Raw genomic sequence first — 24,056 nt, 5'->3', positions numbered from 1 at the left:
TAAAAAAGTATACATCTAATAACCCCTACGTTAATCAGTCACAAATGAGATCATTGCCTTGGATTAATATTTGTCTGGTTTTAAATATGAACTTCTGATTGATTGCTCCAGGGGAAAAGTTGTTGATCTCAGATCCTGGTTACCCTGTGCCTGATGCCATGCTCTAAAGTGGCAGGATGAGAGTCCCGGGATGTGCTGCAGTGGCGGTAAAGTCCACTTCCCTCCCCTGAACGCTTACACAGCCTACTCACCCATCAGCATCCAACGGCAAAGCACTTTCTTTCTGCTGTCCAGAAGTACAATGGATGCTTCCAAAAGACATCTTTTGGAGCCAGAGAGGTGAAGGAGGGAATTTTATGCCAACATTCAAAGTGCAGGAGCAGGTCTACCACAGGATAAGGAGTACCGTGGCGGGACTCAGCAGCAGTCTTCATTTCTCCATGTATACTTTATGCTGATGATGACAATGAGAGGGACATCCATTATGGAATCTACCCAGGCGTTAATCCACAACTGGTTAGCCAACTGCAGAAATTGCTGTGTGAACATAACAAGTATATTCTGGAACTTAAGGCTGCTGTTGATTCTGTTCCTAAGGGCCACAAGGACTTCCAAGTGGTGATTAACACCGATAGGAAGCCTTCTGGAGAGCACCAAGGTCATTTCAATGCCCCCACAACTACAGAGGTGGCTGTTTGTCGGCCAGGATTTTGAGAAGAGAGATATTGTTCTCCACAGCAGAAACATAATATAACACAATCATACATATACTCACTGCAGCCAGGATTCCCTTCGCACAAAGCTGGGAAAAAATCAATACACCCTCAGATGAAACTACAATCAGGAAAATACTCGAATGCGCAGAAAAGGATAAAATGACAATAGAACTAAAAGAAAGAGAAGAATTGGACTTCTATAAAGTATGGAATAAAATGTACAAGTGGCTAGAAAACAGAAGCCAAGACAGAAAATAGAGAATACAAATATATGGAGATATAAATAATGAATACTATTATAAGTGTTAATACTATGTTTATTACATTATAGTACAAGATTATAGTGAGAGGAAGGCAATGCAGAAGCGAGAATTATAAAAGCTAAAGGAAAACCGATAGAGAAAGCTGTAAAATTACTGTATATTGTTATGTATGTTCTGTGTTTTGTTTTGTCTTATTGTGTTTTTTTCTTGGCTGTGTTTTTCCTATTGTTTTTAAAGATCAAAACATTTAATAAAAAATATTTTTTTAAAAAGTACAGGTATCTTTGACTTATAATCACAACTGAGCCCAACATTTCTGTTGTTAAGTGAGACAGTTGTTAAGTGAGTTTTGCCCCTTTACCTCCTTTTTTGCCACAGCCGCTAAGTATAGTTAACTGCAGTTGTTAAGTTAGTTTTTAAGTGATTCTGGCTTCCTCATTGATTTGGCTTCTCAGAAGGTCGCAAAAGCGGATTACATGATCCTGAGACCCTGCACCATCATAAATATGAATCAGCTGAATTTTGATCACGTGACCATGGGGACTGCTGCAACAGTTGTACTTGTGAAAAATGGTTCTAAGTCACTTTTTTCAGTGCCATTGTAACTTCAAACGGGCATTAAATGAATGGTTGTAAGTCAAGGACTTACCGAGGTGGTGCAGTAGTTAAATGCAGCACTGCAGGCTACTTCAGCTGACTGCAGTTCTGCAGTTTGGTTGTTCAAATCTCACCGGCTCAGGGTTGACTCAGCCTTCCATCCTTCCGAGGTGGGTAAAATGAAGACCTGGATTGTTGTTGGGGGCAATATGCTGACTCTGTAAACCGCTTAGAGAGGGCTGAAAGCCCTATGAAGCAGTATATAAGTCTAACTACTATTGCTATTGCTAAGGAGTAACTGTAGATAAGATTCTGTTGTGTTGGTCAGCATGAAAGGTACTAAAGTAGAAATGCCCTGGGAATTTGTTGGTCTATAATACCCTAACACCACGAGGATCATTGTTGTCTGGATGAGGTCCAGGTTGGGGAAAGGCTACTGCTGTAACCGATAGTATCAGTGCATTCAGTTTTCATGTTTTCGATTCCTACACTTCCGCTTATGCTCAGGCACAACTAGAGATCCAGATATATGATATTGTAAGGATTTCTCTTATGCTACATTTTCTCTGCTTCTTCAGGAAAGTTCTTTATAGTCCCAATTTAGCACAAAGGTATGATGTTGGGACTTAGAACTGACTCAATATGCTGGCATGCTGTTCCATCATGATAACTTTGGATAGTGAGACGGGCAGCATATGCATTTAATAAATAATGCAAATCATTTCACGGTCACTCCAGTGCATGGAATCCCTTTGGAAAGATGTAATTTCAGTATATTATTATTAGCAAATTACTTTTTAAAGTGGTCCTTCTCACAGTTATCAGAAATTATAGCTTGTATTCTTGTTTTTCAATTTAGTTACTCATATAAAAAGAACTATGACGTGACCAAAACTTGGCCAGGGAACAGCAAAAGACTTCTGAGAGTAGATGACCATGATTTCTCCATGAGGCCTGCCTTTGGAGGTAAGAAATGTGTGTTTACTCATCTCTGTAAAGTTGAATGGTTCAGCTTAGAAGCTCCAAAGAAGCTGCTTCAAGCTACTTTTGAAACGAAGCCTCCCAACTGGATGGTGGGATGATGACTTCGGAGTGCTGCTAAAACTAGAATATAAATGTACCAGTGACTTTCCAGGAACAAATGGAAGGACTGTATGTCCATCTTATTGTCAAGCATTTTCAGGAAATCTGGTTTGCTAAATGATACTCTTCTACTGGGGAGCTATAGGTCTTGAAACTATAGAGAAAACACACAACATATCTGTTCTGTTGAACTGACTACATTCCCAGAACTCAAGGTAAGTAATATATTTATTAGCCCAAAACCAGTTGGCTTAGGTTTCTTATATTTTACCACATTAAAGCCGTGCATTTTTCTCAGCAATGATTTAGAGCCCAAGCTTGGTTTCTCTGACTGGATCCCAAATCCTGGGTTGTGGTTCTTTGTCTCAGTCGATTCCTGAATCCTACTTTGGGACAAAGGAGGAGTACAGGGTCACTTGCAGTAGACAAGCTCCTCAACTGAGCTTCAGAAACCTTCTAACTACTGTTGCTGCAAATCATTTGGGCTGATATTTCTGATATTCAGCAAGTCAGGCAGTCAGTGATGGCAAAATGCTGCATGTGATTGGCCGATCAAAGCTTGCCCTATTTTATATGTGAGAAGCATGTTAAAAGGGAGCTGGGCTTCCATTGCCCAGTGGCATCTGCTATTTCAGTGTTGTTGACCACCTCTGCAGATGCCCCTGCTGCTATTTAAGGCAGGAAATACAAAATGCCAGAGTGTAAATCATAAAATAGATTACATAATTGATAAACAACCTTTCCCCTTCAAGTTGAAGGGGAGGAAAAAAACCCCAGGAAATTGCAGCCTCTTTTGTAATATTTTTTCATCCTTTCTGCCCTTTGACCTCTCCCCCAAAATGCCATACTTCCACGGGAAAGATAGATTGCGTATGAACCTGCATTCAATATTTCTGCTCGCTTGTGGCCTCTCTTCCCCTTCAACCAAATCCTTTTCTGTCTATATAGGAGACCTGACTTGTTTTGACCCTTCCTAAGTGATTCCTCAGTGCCAGTGACTTCGCTATTGCTAGCAGATGTTCAGGCATTAATTGCTCCAATATTTAACCTATAACCATTATGTAAATGTTGCTCTTAGACTCCCTTCCTCAAATTCTGAGTCAAAGCATTTTCATCTAGGTCAGCTCATTTTTCCACTGAAAGCAACTGGGATTCCATGAATAAGCAGCTTTAGCTGATACTTAAAATAGCACTATCTTTTCTGTGGAAGAACAGCCTAACGTGTTGTAGCAGAGTTGTTATTCATTTCCTCTATCCCCAACTCAGAACACACAGCTCCTACTGGAAGGCCTTTAATCTGGACGTACAGCTGAAAATGTAAATGGGCCCACTTCAAGGGCAAACCTAATTGCTACATGTTATTGTTGTTAATACATTGTCATAGGTGGAAGAAGACCACAGTGTCCTACAGTATCTAGTATATAACTATCAAGTTGTTTCCAGAGCTTTGAGAGGTTTCCTTGGATTTGGTTTTCTACATGGAAATTTGACACTGCAGGTGTCAAACCACCTACATCCCACCTAGGTGCCTCAGGTAAAATTGAGTCCCAGCTACTGCAGTCTGCATTCTTCAAGAAAAGAGGCAATATAAAGCTTCTGAATTGCAGTGTTTTCCTTGAAGAGGTTATTATTGTGATTGCTCGTGCAGATCTTTTAACCATGCCAGTTAAACCCAGCACACAAGGATGAATAGGTACCTTCTGAGAAGTCTCAGTACACCTCAGCCTCCTGGTTGATTTTATTTTATTTTTTTGAGGTCTGAAGGTTTGATGTGACTGAAACGTCTTGGTCCTTTAGGCGGGGGATCTCTGGGGCTGAAAGTGAACAGGAACAACCATAAGAGCCGAACTACAAGTTCCATGGAATTGGAATGATTCATATAATCTTGGAATGTAAACTTGGGGGCAGTCAAATTGGCTTGTGCAGGATTCACACGTGCAATCTCCATCCTTTCAGTTTGTGTTTGTGTGAAGCATTGTCCTCCATCACCTGTTTTTTTTTTTTTTTCCTGGCAAGAAAAAAAAAAGATTAGGTCAGACTAGATTTATTTGTTTAAGTACTACAGGAAAAGGCTGTATTGAAAATTGGTATCTAAAGGGTCTTCCTATTTTCAGGAAAAAGAGATTGAAGACGCTGGGATGTTTTCCCTGTAAGGTAGGAAAGCACCATGAAAGGAGTTTTGTTCAGAAAAGAGGATCTCGGGAAAAATAATTAAGAAATAGCTGTCTAAATTCTCAACCTCCTCCATTTCAGTTTGTAAAAGAAATTGTTGGAAGGGCTTTCCAAGGGAGAAAGAGATTGTAGCATCAGTCTACAGTAGTTGTACATGCCCTACCCTGGCAGGCTGAGAAGATGCTCTATTAAGACCTCTCTGGAAAGCTCCTTAAATCAGAGCCTCTAAAATTTCAGAGCTTTATGTAATGATTTTAAGTATCGTTTTAATGAAACAGAGCTTTATTCTATGAAATAATTTGGAGCTCTAGGAGGCTTCAGAACTTTATGAAATGCCTGGTTTTCTAGGACTCAGAATGCAGGATGGCATGTGCTTGGTGTTATGAGGAAAGCAGAAAGTCCACAGCTTTGCTTTTTCCTCATAAGATACATGTAGATACAGGGTGTTGTTCTTGCAAGGGAGAGTATATGAATGGGAGGAAGTACTACTTTCTTCCCTACCCATACATTTTTCCCTAAAAATGCTGCTCTTTCAAATGCTGTCCCTGCCATTTTGGATGTGATTGTGTATACGTTACTGAACACATATTCGCCAACCTAATTCTAGTTTTCTGCAAATCAATTTCATGTGGTTCAAGATATTGTATGAGACCCCAGAAAATTGGAGCGAGAGAGCCGAGGTGGCGCAGTGGTTAGAGTGCAGCATTGTAGGCTACTTCAGCTGACTGCAGTTCTGCAGTTCGGCTGTTCAAATCTCACCGGCTCAAGGTTGACTCAGCCTTCCATCCTTCCGAGGTGGGTAAAGTGAGGACCCGGATTGTTGTTGGGGGCAATATGCTGACTCTGTAAACCGCTTAGAGAGGGCTGAAAGCCCTATGAAGCGGTATATAAGTCTAACTGCTATTGAAAAAAATTATGTTGATTGAGTGGCTAATCATAGTGCAAATTACAAAAAGAAAATATTTTTCCCCCAGCCAATGTCCACTAGTATGAAGTAGCCCAGCTGAGTTAAAAATCAGTCCTGAAGAGAATGGTGGAAAAAAAAAATGGCAGGAGCAGATGTAGGAGGGAATCAGTCTCCTGGGCCCTTAATCTCTCATTTTGGGGGGAGAAATTGCATCCTGAAAAGAAGAAAGGTTCCCGAAAAATCCAGGCTGGGATTGGAAAGAGGCAAAGATGGCATTGTGTGGGGCATTGAGGAATAGGAGCTTATTACCTAGTCACTGGGGGGGGGGGGGAGAGGTCAATTAAACTGGGAAAGAATTTATGAGGTAGCTTTGTGTTGTGGCCCAGCAGGAGCCGTTGGAGCTGCCGATGGACTCCGATGGCGAGGAATCCTATGAGTCTGCTATGGAGGATGTGGAGGACCCTGGGCAGGGTTCGGACTCAGAGCAGGGACCAGAGAGGCTGGTTGGCTACCAGGAGGCGCCTGAGGCATGGAGCAGTGGGGAAGATCAAAGGAAGTTTGTCCCTGATGCCAGGAAACATCGGGCGGAGAAACAGAGGCAGCAGTTAGGAGACAGACTCATAGGAGATAACCAGGCCCAAGTGGTTGTGGCTTGGCCCCTGCCAAGAGAGTATATAAGAAGAGACTTTGGGAGGAATCCTTTTGCAGGACACAACCATTCATAACAATCTGGAGAAGCTCTTATTTGTATTGTATCTCTTATCTGTGGGAGTCTGGGTTGCTGCCAACTTCTTGCCTGTGAGTCGTGTCTGGGCTTCCAGCCAACAGGATTGTAATTGCTGTAAATAAAGAGTGGCAAACTACTAAGCCTGTGTCGGCGTTAATCACTGGACGGAGTGGGGTCAGAACACTTTGTATTAACTGGTTCTGTCCCAAACAAGTGCATTAGACTTTTTACTACTACTGCTGACAAGATGACCCATGTAGAAATAAGTTCTACTGGTTTTAATTCATTTGAGGGGGAGCATTATTTTGCCTATTCCACAGGCTACTTCTCGCTGCTGGTGTCCACAGGCTCTTGTCATTCTTTTGCAGCAGTTAGCAGTTTGGCATAGATGAGACCTCTGGTGAAATTGACAAGAGGCCTGTCAGTTTTTCCTCTTCGCGGGAGGGGAGGGGAGTGAAAGAGTGGAGTGAAACATAAGAGGGCCCCCTTGAGAGTCCTTTCAGACCCTCCACCACATTGATGAGGTATTACTTGTATTATTTCTGAACCTTTGCTTATCACTCTTCCGAAAGAGTGCTAAGCCCGTGTCTGAAAACAGATTAGCTGACTGGTCAGTAGGACAGAAGACAAGCACAGGAGCAGGTTGGAGGAGGCATCTTTTTATGACTATCTGTCACTCAGCTTGAAAGTTGGCTGAAGCATCCATCACGGGGACCAGTTGCCCAGCCTGCCCTGTTTTTTTCCCCCCCGCTAGGATGAAACACAGAGTAGAAGGCAAGAAGAAGCGTTGGAATCCACCAATTGCTGTTCTTGAAGTATCCTGGATCGAAGCTGCAGGAACAGCATCTCTCACCCACCTCATGATTAAAGCAGGATAGAAACGAGACAGAGAGTATTATATGTATTTCAAAATGCATAGTTTATTCCTAACCCTTGAGATATGATAGGATCACCGAAATATTTAGGAGAAGATTGGTATCACAGAGCTGCTACACACATATCTCTTTATGGCAAAAAAACGAACAACAGCCCCACAACACTCTCTCTTATCTCTAGCTCTCACTCGATCCTGGGATATCTTATTTTTGTTGAGGACCAGAAGGCTGGTCCCATGGAGGAGACACTACTACAACACTCCATGCCATAAAATTCTCCAGGGATATGTTTCTCAGAGGGCACTGCTGAGAAAAACAAGGAATTTATATTTTCCTTTCTCCTCTCTGGCTTGAAGCCTTTTCTCACCGCTTGGATAGGAGTATTAGTACTTTGTGCACCTGGATGCATGAATACTGATGCTGTTCGTTAGTATTTAAAATGATACAAGATTCTTGGTGCTCTTTCATTTTGTGAAAGATCCTTACAGATCTTTCTCCACGCCCCATTGTTGCCTGCTTTTGAAGGAGCCTTAGAAACACAAAGCACAGTTAATTTGCATCTAATAATTCATTAAATTTAATCCACTGTGGACCTATAGGCTTAAGTTGTTTTTATTAAAAAAGAAGCCTTCTATCCATCATTGCTTTAATTCATAAAAGGATGCCCAGTAATTTTGTTATAAGACTTGTTCGATAGCTACAGTTGCTTAGTATGTTTTTTAACACTGTCCTCTACTATGGTATGCTGAGTGCTTTTCATCACATCTGACCCAAGAGGGGTGATGTCACCTATTTTAGTTCCCTGATCCAATTGCTCTGGGAAAATAGGAAATCTCCTTTGTAATTGATGCAGCAAAATCTGATAGCTAGGCTTGGCAGTGCATGGTCCAAGAACTAGCCTTAAATGTACATTACAGAGAGAGAAAACATATTTCAATATTACAAATACAAATCCTAAAGAGGAAACCATTTATATGCAGCTGAAATATAACTTAAGGTGGACATTTGTCCTTGAATGGGCATTTCTTTCATTCTTTTATTCACAAGGAAATGTTAATCCCTTTCAACTCCCAGTTGAACCCTGCCCTCTGTTTGCTTCAACAGTGCTCTTTCCCATTGCCAACTGTACCCTGTTTCCCTGAAAATAAGACCTCCCCAGATAATAAGCCCGAATTGGCCTTTTGAGTGCATGTACTAAAATAAGCCCGTCCCATGAAAATAAGCCCTCCCCTAAAATATTTAAACGCATGGACAACCAGTCCCCACCATTTCCTGGGGGGGAGAAGTGGGGAATATGCTCCATGTGCCCCACATGCACCGTCATCCATGCAGAATGGCCTCGCGGAAGTTGCTCCCACAAACACCTAGCTACTGTGCCACTTCTCTTAGTGGCAGGCGCAAAAAGAGTAGCAGGCCCAGCGATGCTAGGGCTGGCAAGAGTGTGCCAGAAGCAGAGACAGAACTTCTGGCCCTCTCTGGATCAGCTGATCCATGGGCTGAGCCACCTGCACTTCAAAAATAATAAGACCTCCCCAAAAATAAGGCCAAGTGCTTATTTCGGGAGTTAAAAGAAAATAAAACCCTGTTTTATTTTTAGGGAAACACGGTATCTTTACAGCCAACCTCCACCCACCCTCATTCCTGGAGGGAAGACATATTAATACTTCAATGTCTCTACAAAGGAGCTGTTCTTTGTTTAATAGATATAGGAAAAGAAAAACCCATTTCAGAAGTTTCATTTAATCATTAAGCAAGAACTACTTATATTCAACATCTCAGTTTCTTTCTCTTGTAGGTCCAGCTATTCCTGTTGGAGTGGATGTGCAGGTTGAAAATTTGGACAGTATTTCAGAAGTCAATATGGTACGCTACTGTTAATGTTAGATTTCTTATCCAAAACCAGATGTGACTTGGATTTTCCCACAGATTAAAGAAAACATATTATTATTCCTCCTCCTCCTCCTCCCCTCCCCTCCATCAAGGAAGATACAATGTTCTGCTTTTTGCCTTTCTGGTGGCCTCAACCATTGTTATTTGATGCTTTGATGTTGTCTCCATCTTCTTCTGGGTCTGGCTTGTGTTCTTGATCTTCTCTTTTTGTGTATGCCTTATATGGTATAGAACACCAAGACATATGTATGTATGTATGTATGTATAAATATTTATTGCACTAACTGATTTTTTTGTGGTGCAGCAATCAAAATAATATGATATTGTCAATGGGATAATTGTTATAGGTTTTCTTAAAAATGAAGCCTAGTTGGAGTTGAATGAAGCCTAATGTATGAAGAAGTAACACTGAGAGATTGAAATTAAGAGAATGTCTGTGCTTCTGAGAATGCAGAACTAGGTCTCTCAGGAAACCTTGACCTATTTCTTGGCTTCAAATGTTTGCTTGTTTATTATTAAAAGGAAATCAAGCTCTTGAGTTGATTCTCCCAGGAACTAGTCACATTTGTGCAAGAAATGCAATAATGGTTGGACTTGACCGACCATCCTAATGGTTTAATGTGTTCCCAGGCAACTATAGCCTATTCAGTAAACCATCATTAAACCAATCATGCAATATGTGAACTAAGGTAATATTATTTGGAGAGCATCTAGGATGCAACAGATGGCCATTGGGAGACAGCCTTCTTCACTGTGATGGAATGGTTCAATTTCTTTTGAGTTTTTTCTGATATCTTAAAAAACCCACAATTATCAATTAATCTAGTTTTTTATAATCACAAGATATCTCCCACCACCCCACACTTTGTTTCAGGACTTTACAATGACACTGTATTTGAGACATTATTGGAAGGATGAGCGTCTCTCCTTTCCCAGTTGTACGAACAGGAGCATGACTTTTGATGGACGGTTGGTAAAGAAGATCTGGGTGCCAGACATTTTCTTTGTCCACTCTAAAAGATCCTTCATTCATGATACCACCACTGACAACATCATGTTGCGGGTGTTCCCAGACGGCCATGTGCTCTATAGCACGAGGTAATCCCACAGTTATTTCTATATTCTTCCTCCAGTATTGTAATTCAAGCAGATCTTTGTTTCATGAACAGATTTCAAATATGAATATGTGGCTTCATGTATTACTGTATTTGTCTTGTCCTCCTTATACGTTAGTCTGTGTGCAGCTCGACCTGCAGCTAAACCCACCTATCCTCCAATAAAACAGATTGTGTGCTTAGATCTGAATGCTTTATTGAAAGAACAGGATATGGTGAAACTGGGGAAAATAGGAATACATTCAATGAGAACCAAATACAAGATTACTGCTGAACATAACAATTGATAAATACAAGCAATTTAAATCTCACCAGCGATGCTCTGTGCGTGAGATGTGGGTTTGTCCTTGGATGACCATGTGCCACAGATTAAGATGGATTCTTCTTGTGCTTCTGCCTTCTCCAAATGCTAAAGGAAATGCAGTCTGGCTTCCCAGCGTGCACTTGTTTTGAGAGTGCGGGCTAATGGGTAATGGGGTGGGGTCAGCAGATTAAGATGGATTCTTCTTGTGCTTCTGCCTTCTCCAAATGCTAAAGGAAATGCAGTCTGGCTTCCCAGCGTGCACTTGTTTTGAGAGTGCGGGCTAATGGGTGGGGTCAGCTTCAAACAATATATTCGGTATTTGTCTCTCTGGACACTAGATGGGGCTAGAGAGCAACAGCAGTATATAAAAGTTATATGCCGGGGCAAGACAGTATTTATCACATGGCTATAGCTCCTCTTTTGTGATAACATCAACTCTTATTTTTCTACATGGATTCATCCATATATTACTCTATTACCGTATTTTTTGGAGTAAGAGATGCACCTTTTTCCCTCGAAAAAGAGGCTGAAAATATGGGTGCATCTTATCCACTGAATACAGCATTTTTTGCCTCTTGAAACCCCACCCCTTTCACCAAAATGGGCATGCATAGCCTTTAGGAGGCTGCCAGAGTGCTACTGGGAGCTGGGGAGGGCAGAAATGAACTAAAAACAGGCTGTTTTTTGCTCAATTTTGCCCCTACCCAGTCCCCAGGAGCACTCTATAAGCCTTCTAAAGGCTATGCATGGACTCTTTTTTTTTGGGACAAAAAACAGGCCCGTTTTCGCAAAAAATGGGCAGGTTTTTTTGCTCGTTTTGGGGGGGGGCACCCCCAGGAGCACTCTACAACCTTCCCAAAGGCTATTCATGCCCCCCCTTTTTTTGAAGAAAAGGGCCCATTTTCATGAAAAACGGGCCGTTTTTGTGAGATCTTCAGAGTGCAAAAACCTTTTTTTTTAATTTGCCTCTTCAAAATCTTGGTGCGTCTTATACTCTAAAAAAATATGGTAATCCCATACCTGTAGGTCTTTCTTTGTAATGATATCAACTCTTAATTTTTTTTAATAATTTTTATTTTTATTTTTATTACATAGACAACACATACACACAACAATGAAAAAACAAAAAAAACACAAAAAAGAAAGAAAAACCATCACATACAGCATGTCGTTTGGTTACAGGTGTTTTAACATTTATCATTCTTATACATTTATTATTTCATTTAATAGGTTATAATTTAGTATCATTTCTTATTCCCTTACCTCTTAATTTTTTATATTTCTAGGATCACAGTGACAGCAATGTGCAATATGGACTTCAGTCGTTTCCCCCTAGATTCACAGACGTGTTCATTGGAGCTTGAAAGCTGTCAGTAGCTTTTATTTATCTTTTGGTAGTAAAACTACAGGGATAACAAATTAAACAGCGGTCAATTGTTGACTTTACTGATATCCGTTATTTCTGCTTGAGCTGGTTACTTGTGTGCTTTCAGGCAGAGCCAACCTACAGTATCCATTCTTCTGCCTTTAAAAATACACTATTTCCTCTGCCTTTTCATATTCAACAAGCATTAAAAAAGATGTTTGTGAACGGGGAACTCATGGAGTGCTTTAAAAAAAAAAGCAGGGAGTGCATTGGGGAGACCATGTCCAGTAGATTAATGGGACTCTGATTTTCTGGACTACTTTCTCTTTGGAGAACTACTTTTGTTTCTCTTAACTGCATGAAACCCATTTGAAGCTTTTTAATGTAGTTTTCATTTATTTCCAACCTCTAAATTTAGAAAATCAGTATAGAGTGGGGTAGTCTGATGGGTTTTGGGGGAGTCACAAAACACATGGCTCTATTTAATTGTCATATTTCATAATTTTGCTGCTGACTGGTGAAATAATTACTTTACTGTTTCTACATCTTACCTTTGCAGATGCATATACAGATGAAGATTTGATGTTATACTGGAAAAACGGGACCGAATCTCTAAAAACAGATGAAAAGATTTCCTTGTCTCAATTCTTGATTCAAAAATTTCATACAACCTCCAGACTTGCTTTCTATAGTAGTACTGGTATGGCAAGAACATTTCACTCCATTCTTTCATTCTTTATTAATTTTTTTGACTGTATTTCCTCTGACAAACTCAGGCAGCCCACTTAGTCTTCCAAGTACACTTTTTAATTCTCCCAACTATCCTGTGCAGCATATAGTATTGGAGGTAACTGAGATACTGAATTTTTAAAAGTCTCTTAAGTGAGCTTCATTGCTAAGTACATATTTAAATCTTTGATGCCGGTACAGAATTTTAAAAACAACATCACTGTGGTCTTGTGTTCTGTATTCAGACAGTTGCTTGGGGAATGTAAATAAAGCATCTTGTGTAAACCAATGATCAACAAAATTTATTTAATCATAATTTAAAAGCTTCTTTGCTGTCTCATCTAATATAGCTGTAATAAGACTTCCAACATTCTCTCATGTTATTTACAAAATGAGGTAGATATTGTTAAAGCAGCATATATGATTTTTTTTTAAAAAATCAAACACACTTTCTGTATAATTCAGGCTTCAGAGGAAAAGTACAAAAAGACAATAACTTTCTTTTTTTTATAAATGTTTTTTTTTGTTACATAGACAACATATACACACAACAATAGAAAAAAAAAGAAAAGAGCAAAAAAAACACACAAAAGAAAAAAAAAAGCCCATCATCACATTCATTATGTCGTTTGGTTACAGGTGTTTTAACATTTATCATTCTTGTACATTTATTATTTCATTTAATAGGTTATAATTTAGTATCGTTTCTTATTCCCCTACCTGTGGCAATCCATCCCAACTACATTTCCCCCCCCACACACACCCCGTATCTCTCTGTTATATATATATTTAATACACACAATAAAATAAAATAAAAAGAAAAAAAAAGACAATAACTTTCTTGAGAAGACATCTCTCCAGATACTACAGAATTACAACTATCAACGCCTTCACTATTGAACTGGACTTTCTTGTTTTTTCTTTGAAGATGTCTCGCTTTTCATCCAGGAAGCTTCTTCAACTCTGACAGGATAGTAGGGAACGGAAGGATCTATCCTGTTAGAGCTGAAGAAGCTTCTTGGATAAGAAGTGAAACATCTTCAAAGAAAAAAACTTTGGGACAACCATGACCTGGATGACTGAGAGTCTCTACAGACTTTCATTATTGAGGAACTTGCTGGGGCAGCTAGGCTGTGTAGTTCAGCATTGTTTCCCATTTTTTATGGAAGATACTTGGTTTATAGCAATAAGATAAAGTTACTGTATTTTCAGTGAGGTTTTATAGACAGCATCATTGTTACAAGGAAAAATACAGTACTTAAATTCTCTCCTCTTTCCTCCCCCTTCCCTCTCTCTTTCTCTGTCTCTCTCACACCTACAACTAGTCTATCAGCATTTTTATTTTCTTCCTTTTGTATTCTTTCAATATTTCTCTCCCCTTCCCCTTTTCTTTATATTTTATCTGTGTGGCATTAACATGCCTTTTCTAATGACTGCTTATGTTTCTGCTCACTTCACATTTTAACATTTTTCTTCAATAGGTCGTTACAACCGCCTTTACATTAACTTTATTCTACGTCGCCATATTTTCTTCTTTCTGCTCCAAACGTATTTTCCTGCCACGTTAATGGTCATGTTATCCTGGGTTTCCTTCTGGATAGACCACAGAGCTGTGCCTGCAAGAGTGTCATTAGGTAAGAGGTTCCTGTCTAGACACGTAAAATATGGCATGACTGTTTCTTACAACATAACTCATTTAGAAAATTATATGCATTCATTTTGATTTCAATGTCTTAAGATTTTTATTCTAAAACTAAAATAGGGCAAGGTATGCAAAAGTTATATATTATGCTTTGTCTTCACAGAAATAAAAATATACCATATTTTTCAGAGTATAAGGCGCACTTTTCCTCCCCAAAAAGTGGATAGAAGAGTCTGTGCATCTTATACTCTGAATATTGCGGTGGGGTGGGTAGGAGGGGGGCTGGTGCGACAACGATCAGCTGTTTTAGAATGGGCAGTGGGGGCGAACAGGCTGTGGTGAACAGGCAGCGGCAGTGGCGAATGGGCTGTGGGGGCAAATAGGCTGCGGTGGTGAATGGGCCACAGCAATGAATTGGCCACAAGAAACGGGCCGCAGCAGCAAGTGGGACTAGGACTCTTCTCGTACCCTTCACCGCCCCTTTTTCGCCCCCAGGTTTCCGCCCCCAACCTTTAACCTCTATCATCTCGCCTCCGCTGTTAGGACTCTAGCTGTTTGTGCCGGCCAATGGGACCCAGCATCTTTAGTCCCAGGCCCTTCCTCACGGGCTTTTAGGAGAAACACTGTTCACCCTGAACTTTTGGGCCAATCAGCGGAAGGGAGGGGAGAAAGAGGGAGGGGAGGAGAAAGTGTTCCTTGTGGAGTTTCCTCTCCAGGTGTTTGTTTCTCCGCCCAGTTGCCTTAGATCCGAGCTAGAAAATCCTTTGCATCCTCCCCCCCCCCCAAATACACAATGGCCACAGGAAAGTTAAAATTATGACTTTCTACTTGTCACAATTCCTCAGACACATTCTCTTACTTTTAATATTATAATTACTTTAGTCATATAATCTAACTACATTGTAAAACTCAGTCATATACTCTAACATAGACAGATTCCTTTCTGGCAATGTTTATCTTTTGTTATTCCTGATTGGCCTATGAACAGCACAAAAGGTGTAAGGATTGCTCTGGTACTTTGAGTTACTAATTCCTGGAGGGAATGGGGATGGCATTTAAAAGGACCCATGAAGAATCCAGATCCCAATGCAGGAAGGATACAACTGACTGCAGGCACATGCTTTCGCAGAAGCACATGTGCCACAAATGCTCAACAACCAAATAGGCATAAACAGCTAGGGTCCTAATAGTGGAGGCGAGATGGTAGAGGTTAATGGCTGGGGGCAGAAACTTGGGGGCGAAAAAGCGGTGGCAAAGGGTACGAGGAGAACAGTTCAATTTCGCGGCAAGTGGGCCATGGCAAACAGCCCAGGTGAATACCGGATGGATGCTGGGAGGCAGAGGTAGATTTTTTTCTCTTGTTTTCCTCCCAAAAAGCTAGATGCATCTTATTGTCCGGAATGTCTTATAGTCTGAAAAATACAGTAATATCTTAGAAATTAATCTTGTATAGATTAGTGCTAACTATAAAAAAAAATTCAGTTAGATTTAATTAGGTTAATTAGATTTATATGACTGCCTATATCACCTGAGGGACTTGGTGAATAACAACAAATAAAAGCACATACAAAATAACAACTAATATAGAAAAGCATCTAAGTAAAAACATCCAAGCCCGGGAACACCTCCAGGCCTGGGAAGCGTCTCAGAAAATGAGCAGAGTTGAGGTCAATCTTCTTATAGTCTTCCTTTCCCCCCAAAAAATAATTTTATTAAATATTATAATTACAATAGTAAAAACGAATACAGAGTAAAAGAAAATAGAATAAAAGATGCAAAGAAAAAAAGGAAAGGTGGAAATAATAAAAATTGAACAACATAGTAAAGAAAAAGAAAAGAAACATAAAAAGAAATGATTTCCAACCTTCAATCAAGTATAAACAATTTTAATAATTTTCACTTCCTCTTAAATTACAATGATATTTTCTTCCCATAGCCCATTTCTTATGTATAAAACAAATCCATAAAGCAGCATTATTTTAGTTTTTGTGTCATTAAGGGTTACCAGAAATAATGAATCTATTTTAACCTTGATGAAATAAATCAAAGTTATATTCCTTAATCTTTAACGCAGTGGTTCTCAACCTTCCCAATGCCGCGACCCTTTCATACAGTTCCTCATGTTGTGGTGACCCCCAACCATAGAATTGGTGTCCCAGTTCCTAAGACCATCCAAAATATGTGTTTTCCGATGGTCTTAGGTGACCCCTGTGAAAGGGTCATTCAACCCCCAAAGAGGTCCCAACCCATAGGTTGAGAACCACTGCTTTAATGCACTCAAATAACATCATAGAAGATTTCATTTTTTTTGGTCCTTTCAAAACTTTAGCATGTCACTTTTGTAAGACCAGTATAGTAAAGTTATCCAGGTCCATTCTCTTGGCTTGTTGTTTATATTCAGTTTTAATTGTTAAAATATCAGAGCAACATCTTTTTCAGTAGTACAGTATAGTTTTCTAGCCTATCATTTGTAAATCCACTTTCAACTCTGTCTTGTAGGTAAAACTGATTTCTCTTTCGTAATATCTTTTAGACACAGTCTAACTATGGAGGCTTTTGTCATTGTTAATATTAATATTTAGTTCCTTCTTTCAAAAATGTCCAATATTTCCAGTTTTAGAATATTGTATGCTATTCTATAACACTCAGTCAAGTTTATGTGTTGTTCTTCTTTAACTGAAATCTTTAGTTCCCTCTACTGTCCAATTTTTGAAATGTTATTTTTTTAAAAAAATAAATAAAAACAAAACCATTTTGCTACAGGAAAAGTTCTTTATAATTAATTCCAAAATCTTATTTGAAATTTATATTGACCCTTATTCATCTGTAGTTTTCTAAAATCAAAAATTTTGATCAACCTTTTGCTGTTCTTTGTTTTTTTAAATTAAGCTTGTACAGATAGTCCTTGAGGTACAATCCTAATAGGACTTGTCCATTCGGGTCATAAATCTTTAAAATCTGTTGTAAAATGAATCAGACTTATTTTAATGACAGTTTTTTACTACACTCATTAAGCAAATCAACCGGGACATTAAGTGAAGGAAGATCAGATGTGCTGTTTGCTTCCTTGTGTGAAGTGACCTCTGTGATTGTTAAGAGAACCCACAAGGTCGAGAATTTTCATGGCTCCCCCAGTGGCTCCAGAAGGAACTGCTGCCGTCCACTCATCAGCTATTCTGGCAAGGCGGGTTGGCCCTCTGCCTCCAAACTGCAGCATTTCCATGCAAGTGCTTGGACTTAAATTGGGGTGGGAGATACATTTTCAGGGCTCCCTTGGAGCCTCCAGAGGGAACTGCTGCTCCCCACCCATCAGCTGTCCTATAAGCAATTTACAGTAGTACCGTACACACCAAGCCTCTAAGCAAGAGCAAGCAAACGCAGTACAGTAGAATGCAAAGAAACTTCCTGCAAGCAATCTCAAAACACATGCAAACAAGGGTGGGTTTCTCGCCCTGTTCCAACCAGTTCAGTTGGAACGGGGCCGGCGGCGTCCTCGTGCACGCGCACGGTGCATGCATGCATACTAGCGTCTGTGCGATGCTCCAGCTGCTCCTGGAGGATCACGCAGGCGCTGTATGCGTCCTGCGCATGCGTGGAAGCGCAGAACTTGTCAAAACCGGGTAAGGAGCGCGGGCGGGCGGGTGGGCCCTTCGCCGTTCCCAGAAGTTACTTACTTCCGGGTTCGCCGACCAACCGGTTCGCAGGGACCGCCGTGAACCGGTTGAAACCCACCCCTGAAACAAATACAGTATAGTATGCAAAGGAACTTTACTCAATCTACTTTCTGTAGATGCTGGCTAGTATTTCCGCAAGCAATTCCAAGAAATGTGGGGGGGAGGTGGAACCTTTATAAAGTATGTACAAACAAGTGCATTATTATAATGAAAAAAGGAAAGTATTCACAAAGGCAACTCATCCCCCAATCCTCAAGGCAACGGCAACAAAAGAAGCAACGAGAGTAGTAATGAGAGACTCACTCCTCTATGTAGTATCAATGAGAAGGTGGTAGGGGAAGCATGCTGGCTGCAAAGTCCCTGATCTTGATTGGTCATGTGATGGGAAAAAAATGTGCTTGACTACATGGACCTTGGAAATAGTGTCATAACTACCGGCAACTTCTGGATCCCAAAAAGGGAGGTCACACCAGAGGCGGTTCCTATCGGTTCAGACTGGTTCAGCTGAACCAGTAGTGACTTGACAGCCTGGGTCACCGGAACCGGCAGCGACCAAGGCCTGCCACGCCCCTGAACCAATTCTCTCCGCAGCACTGAGGGCACCACCATCTTGTTTTCCCATTCTACGCATGCACAGAGCAATTTTTGTTGCACTGTACGTGTACACGCATCAAGTGCACACGTGCACGCAGCATGTCCCTGAGCGAACTGGTAGTAGCGGCAGCCAGAACCCACCCTTGGGTCAGAGGTATAAAAATGGCTGCCGCTTCAGGAGTGACTATATCAGGTCTCTTGTTGGTTGCAATTTTAAACCCCTATTATAAATACACTTTGGGGGTACATTTGTAACTTTGAACAGTTAAACAGCCTGTTGTACCTGAAGGACCACCTGTAGCTAAAACTTCCTTTTGTTAAGGACGGTAGGCAATCTTGCCCAGGGATTTCAAACTTGTTAACCCAAAGGTTTCTAATAGCTGAAAAATACATAACAAGCATTCTAAAAGTGATTATAAAAGAAAGCATGTAAATTTAATATCCTTCCAAAGGTGCCAACCATGATTTGAGCAGGATGACTATTCCTTCCTCTGCCAAGACTGCTGTCTTGTGACCATTTGTAAAGCAGATATTAATGATTTCTTCCCCCCTCCTTTTGTTAGCAATAAATGATATTTTTGCAAAATAAAAATCTGGCAAGAAACAGGGCCTAGAGGATCTCAGAAGCCTCAGTTATTGGATACTTAACAGGTAATGCCTAGGGGTGGTAGTTACTGTCTGATGATAGTTATTTAGTATAAGCTCAAGATTATTGCATTTTATCATTTCCACAAAGCCTTTGAAATTAACTGTATCTGGTTATTAGGCATGATTCAGATAAGCTTGTTTCTTGGCTTGTGTTAATAACATCTTTGTGCATATGGCTTCTTCAGGAATTACGATAGTCCTGACCATGTCTACCATCATCACTGGTGTCAACGCCTCCATGCCTGGCGTTTCCTATATCAAGGCTGTGGACATTTACCTCTGGGTCAGTTTTGTGTTTGTCTTCCTCTCGGTCATTGAATATGCAGCGGTGAACTACCTGGCAACAGCGCAAGAGCGGAAGGAGCAAGAAAAGGTGAGAAATGCTTACCATGTGCCTGGGTTTATGACTATATTCGAACAGCCTTCTCCAACCCAACTGACCCAGTTTGGGAAATCCATAGTAGAAATTTCTTATTTTTAATTTTTAGGCTCAAATAATGTAAACAGTACATATACAACTGAATACAAAAAGAAAAAAGAAAGACAAAAGAAAAGAGGAAAAAACACATATTACAGTCCATCCCCCATTCCCTGGAGACCTTTCCCTCCCCCTTACATTTCTTAGATACACAATATATTCCAATTGTGCCCTTATACCCTCCAAAACAACATATTCTTGAGTAGATTTATTCCCTTTGCCTTCCACCAACACTGATTTTATAAAATCCCCCCATATTTCATTATAATTATTTACTTTAATCATCCCTTTTCAAGTTTAATTTCTGTTGTTAAGTTTAATTTCTGTTGTTAATTTATCATTTGTTGCCATACTCCAAATTTCATTATAACACTCATTTCTTTGAATATCCCAATTTTGTCCCCAATATTTAGCCATCACTAATCTAGCTGCTATTATCAAATTTACAATACTTTTTTTTGTTTTATTTATATCCCATTTTTCCACCAGCATCAATAATGCAATCCTCGGTGACATCTCTAGATTTACATTCAACAGTGCTCTAATTTCTCTAAACATCATGTCCCATATTTTTTGTGCACTATCACAATCCCACCACATGTATTTATATGTTCCAACCTCTTTCTTGCACCTCCAACAAATATTTGTATATTTACCATCTATTTCTGATATACATACAGGCAGTCCTCACTTAATGGCCACAATTGGGACCAGCCACCTCATTGTTAAGCAATTCAGTAGTTAAATTAGACAACACTACTGTAAACTATATTTCTACCATGTGTCAACCCTGAAGTCATTTTGGGAGCATCTTCAGGGCTGCCACAGCTACATTGGTTGAGCTGTGGGAACTGGAGGTGTATAGATAGCTAGGGACTTGTAGCCAAAATAAAATTCTTTCTCCTGAAAATCAAGGACATTTTCACTAGGTGCTGGGGAGGGAGGCATGGAGTGGAATCAGCTGGAGTTGGGGATGTGACCAGATTGGACTGTGCAATGGACATGTGGATTGGGGGAAAGAACTTTTATTTAATTTGGGTGGGAAAAACCACTGGACCTTCAGAGTTGGGTTTTCACCAGATTTGCCAATATGACATGCCTAATAAATCTGTACTTTGAGGATTACCTATGCCTCAGAGATTTGATTGCATTGAGTCTGTTACTTGGAACCCTGACACCATGGTCATTAATAAAAGTATCCATTAGGGCCCAATTTGTGATTTTATGGCTGGCTTCTCCATTGACTCTGCGTGTAGGAATTCCAGCTGTGAAATGTGAGAAGATATTATAAAAGTAGGAATTTTATGACAATAGGAGTAACAGAGGCAAATAAACTCCTAAGAAGGGGACTGGTTAAGTCTGGGACTTTAGCAGAAACAGTTTTGGAGATTAAGAATGGGGAAATTCAATATTGTATTTCCCTGGTTTTATTTCAGTCACTGCTGATGAATGGCCAGGAAGTTGTGACTAAACTGACAGGAAAACAAAGCAAATTTCCATGTACAGAATGTACCAATTCAGGATGCTTGATGTCATCTGTATGAGATGATATGTTACCCTATTAGTGCTGTGGATGTTATCGTTATAAGTTGCATAATAGCTGATACAAGCCAAGTTTATATTTGAAATATTTTTTTTCTTAATGTACAACCAGTTTTCCCAATAAAATGGTAATTTTAGTTGTTCAAGGAACTGCAGACTAGAAAGCGTTTGAGAATCTTATGGTAGGTAAAAGACCTCACACAAATCTCAAACCTCAGATCCAATCCTCAAGAGGAGAAAAGGTCCCAACAACACTGTTTTTTTACCATGCAATCCAGATGGATACTCTTCCATTAGAACTGCATTCTGGTGAAGTCTATAAAATGAAACGCATATGGATGTTTCGCTGATGAAGCCATTTTTATCACTTCAATGAACAAATAAATACAATATCTAGAAATATCTTTGTCTCTATCATTCAAAGTTTTCTCTGTTCTGTTTTGGAAACACACACACACACACACATATGTTGCTTTTTCTCTAAACAATTGTAACTCAAATGCAAATCCAAATTTCTGAAGAAATTCAAGATTAATTCTTTTTGCACTTAATGCAACAATTAATTTTCATTTTAAGTTTTCTGGTTAACACTGATGGCATTACATGTATAGTAACATGGTAAGCCCATATATTGAGATTCTGTCTTAGTAATAATTTTGAAAAATAAAAGATCACAAGTTACATTCATGGTTATCTGTCTGTTGAGTAGAAGAACATAGTCTGCTGATTGTTTAGCTTTAACAGAACAGTCCTGAGTGGAAGACGGATATCGGGTGACCATTCTGGTCATTTCCCCTTTTCTTCTATACTGTCACAAACCAATTCCCAAACCTGCAGAGAAGACTTGGGAGGCAGGTACAGGCTGCAGATAGAATAAGACATGGTGAAAAAAATAATCCCACCATTCCATTCTATGAATTCTGTTCGGTGGATTGTGGATTCAACCAAAGTTTAAAAGAACTTGCAAATACAAGGGTACTTAAATTTCACATGAAACTGCAGTGCAATCTTTGTCTTCCGTTTTATTCATTTTGTACTTACATTTTCCTTCTCCTTTTTTATTTTTTTTATTTTAGCAGTTTCCATGCATGGGTGGAATTTCTTCAAAAGGAATGACAATAGATGGCATATACAGTGAGTTGGATGCTGGTAGCCCAGAAGGTGATCCCAAAAATCAAATGGTATCTGAAGTAACTGAGGAGGATAAACAAGAGAAGATGGTGATCCATTTGACTATGAGTGATGAGTCTAACTCATCAAAGAAGAAAGGGCTCAAAGAGCATGTTAGCCTACGTATTATTCAGAACACTCATGCAATTGACAAATATTCAAGGTTAATATTTCCAGGCACCTATATATTTTTTAACATAGTATACTGGTCTGTCTTCTGCTGAACATGCTGTAGCTCTGATTAACTCAGGAGATATTTAGAAGATTCCGGTAATAAAAATTTTGGATTCCAAGTGAGAAAATAATCCATCCTGTATCAGCTGTGGCTCTTGGAAACACTGGATATTTGTCTAAGAAACATTTTATACAATGGTGTTGTAGATGATTGACTCAAACTGGATACTTTCTGCTCTCTGTCCTTTCTTAACATATGGCAAGTTTGCTTTTCATATGTGAAAATATGCGGCTGTTGAACTTTAGTCTCAGCCATTAAAATTGTCATCTTAGTAGGCATAAAGGCTATATGTATGTATAAAAAGTGGCTAGGAATCTGCTCTGTGATCTTTATTGAGACAGTTGGAGAAAGATAAATCTGTTTCATTTGATGATCAGCCAGCACAATGATGATGTCCATCTTTATCATAAGGGATTGTTGGCGCCCCATATGAAATTTCTTTTGTTAAGAAGTAGGCGCTGTGAAGCAGTCCCCAAGCTAGATTGACAGGTTAGAATGCATCAGGATACATGCAAGAATCTTCGAGGGGACTGCCCTTATCAGGAGGGGACTGCCCTTATCAGGATCATGCACTTACAATTTTTCTCAAAAATGCATTCATTGGGAAGGATAATGAAAATGTTTCACTAAACTGAGCAGTTGATAAGCAAAAAGAAATAAGACATGTGCTTAAATATTAAATATTGTTCTAAAGAATGACTTCAGAAGCAAGTTCTTTGCACTATTATAGATATTTCTCTTCACCTGATGCTATACAGTTCTGTTGCATTTACTGGTCCATACAAGTATTCTGAATCAAATACAGGTATCCCTCATTTAGCAAGTGCTTTATTTAACAACCATTCACAGTTACCACAGTGATGAAAAAGTTCGCAATCACTCCTCACATTGATGACCTCCCCAGGTCTGTGAAAGCGCAGGAAAGTTGAAGTAATATTGTGTGGACAATGGCAATTTCATTTAGCAACCACTATGCTGAACAACCTTGTTCAAGGCTCAATTGTGGTTGCAAAATGTGGAGTACTTGTACAGCGGGATGTTGGGTCCCAAACAGCTCAGATCATGAACAATTCGGGTGCCCATGGAAAAATCTGCTAAATGTTTCACTCATGTCACAGCCGCATTGATTTTCCCTTCCGCTCCTTTTTGTGTATGTGTGCACATGTGCAGTCAGCCTTGCTTCTGGTCACGACCAAATTGGGTGCCGACCAAAATCCTGGAACGGATTATGGTCGGCACCAGAAGTCCCACTGTATGTCTGGTGCTCTGTAACCTGTTTCAATGATATTGAAAGAACCACTAGGCTTGAGTATCTGGAAGCAGCACAGA

The 24,056-nt window shown here is 39.8% G+C and overlaps 1 protein-coding gene across 2 annotated transcripts in view; it reads left to right on the top strand.

Moving 5' to 3' along the window:
• LOC116508028 (gamma-aminobutyric acid receptor subunit rho-2-like) overlaps positions 1–23,426 on the top strand; it is a 30,265-nt gene extending 6,839 nt beyond the window's left edge. The window contains exons 2-9 of one of the 2 annotated variants that reach the window (XM_032216474.1): positions 2,436–2,542; positions 9,136–9,203; positions 10,105–10,328; positions 11,936–12,018; positions 12,575–12,715; positions 14,226–14,378; positions 19,488–19,675; positions 22,402–23,426. In XM_032216474.1, the coding sequence (XP_032072365.1) occupies positions 2,436–2,542; positions 9,136–9,203; positions 10,105–10,328; positions 11,936–12,018; positions 12,575–12,715; positions 14,226–14,378; positions 19,488–19,675; positions 22,402–22,716 (1,279 nt within the window). In that variant the 3' untranslated portion in view covers positions 22,717–23,426. Of the gene's footprint in view, positions 1–2,435; positions 2,543–9,135; positions 9,204–10,104; positions 10,329–11,935; positions 12,019–12,574; positions 12,716–14,225; positions 14,379–19,487; positions 19,676–22,398 lie in introns of both variants that reach the window. The other variant, XM_032216473.1, reaches the window with a different exon arrangement.
• Positions 23,427–24,056: the final 630 nt, after the last annotated feature.

Source organism: Thamnophis elegans, chromosome 4 (assembly GCF_009769535.1).
Source record: "Thamnophis elegans isolate rThaEle1 chromosome 4, rThaEle1.pri, whole genome shotgun sequence".
Classification (NCBI taxonomy): domain Eukaryota; kingdom Metazoa; phylum Chordata; class Lepidosauria; order Squamata; family Colubridae; genus Thamnophis; species Thamnophis elegans.
Note: the sequence above shows the minus strand (reverse complement) of the source record. Positions and strands in the feature narration are given on the sequence as shown.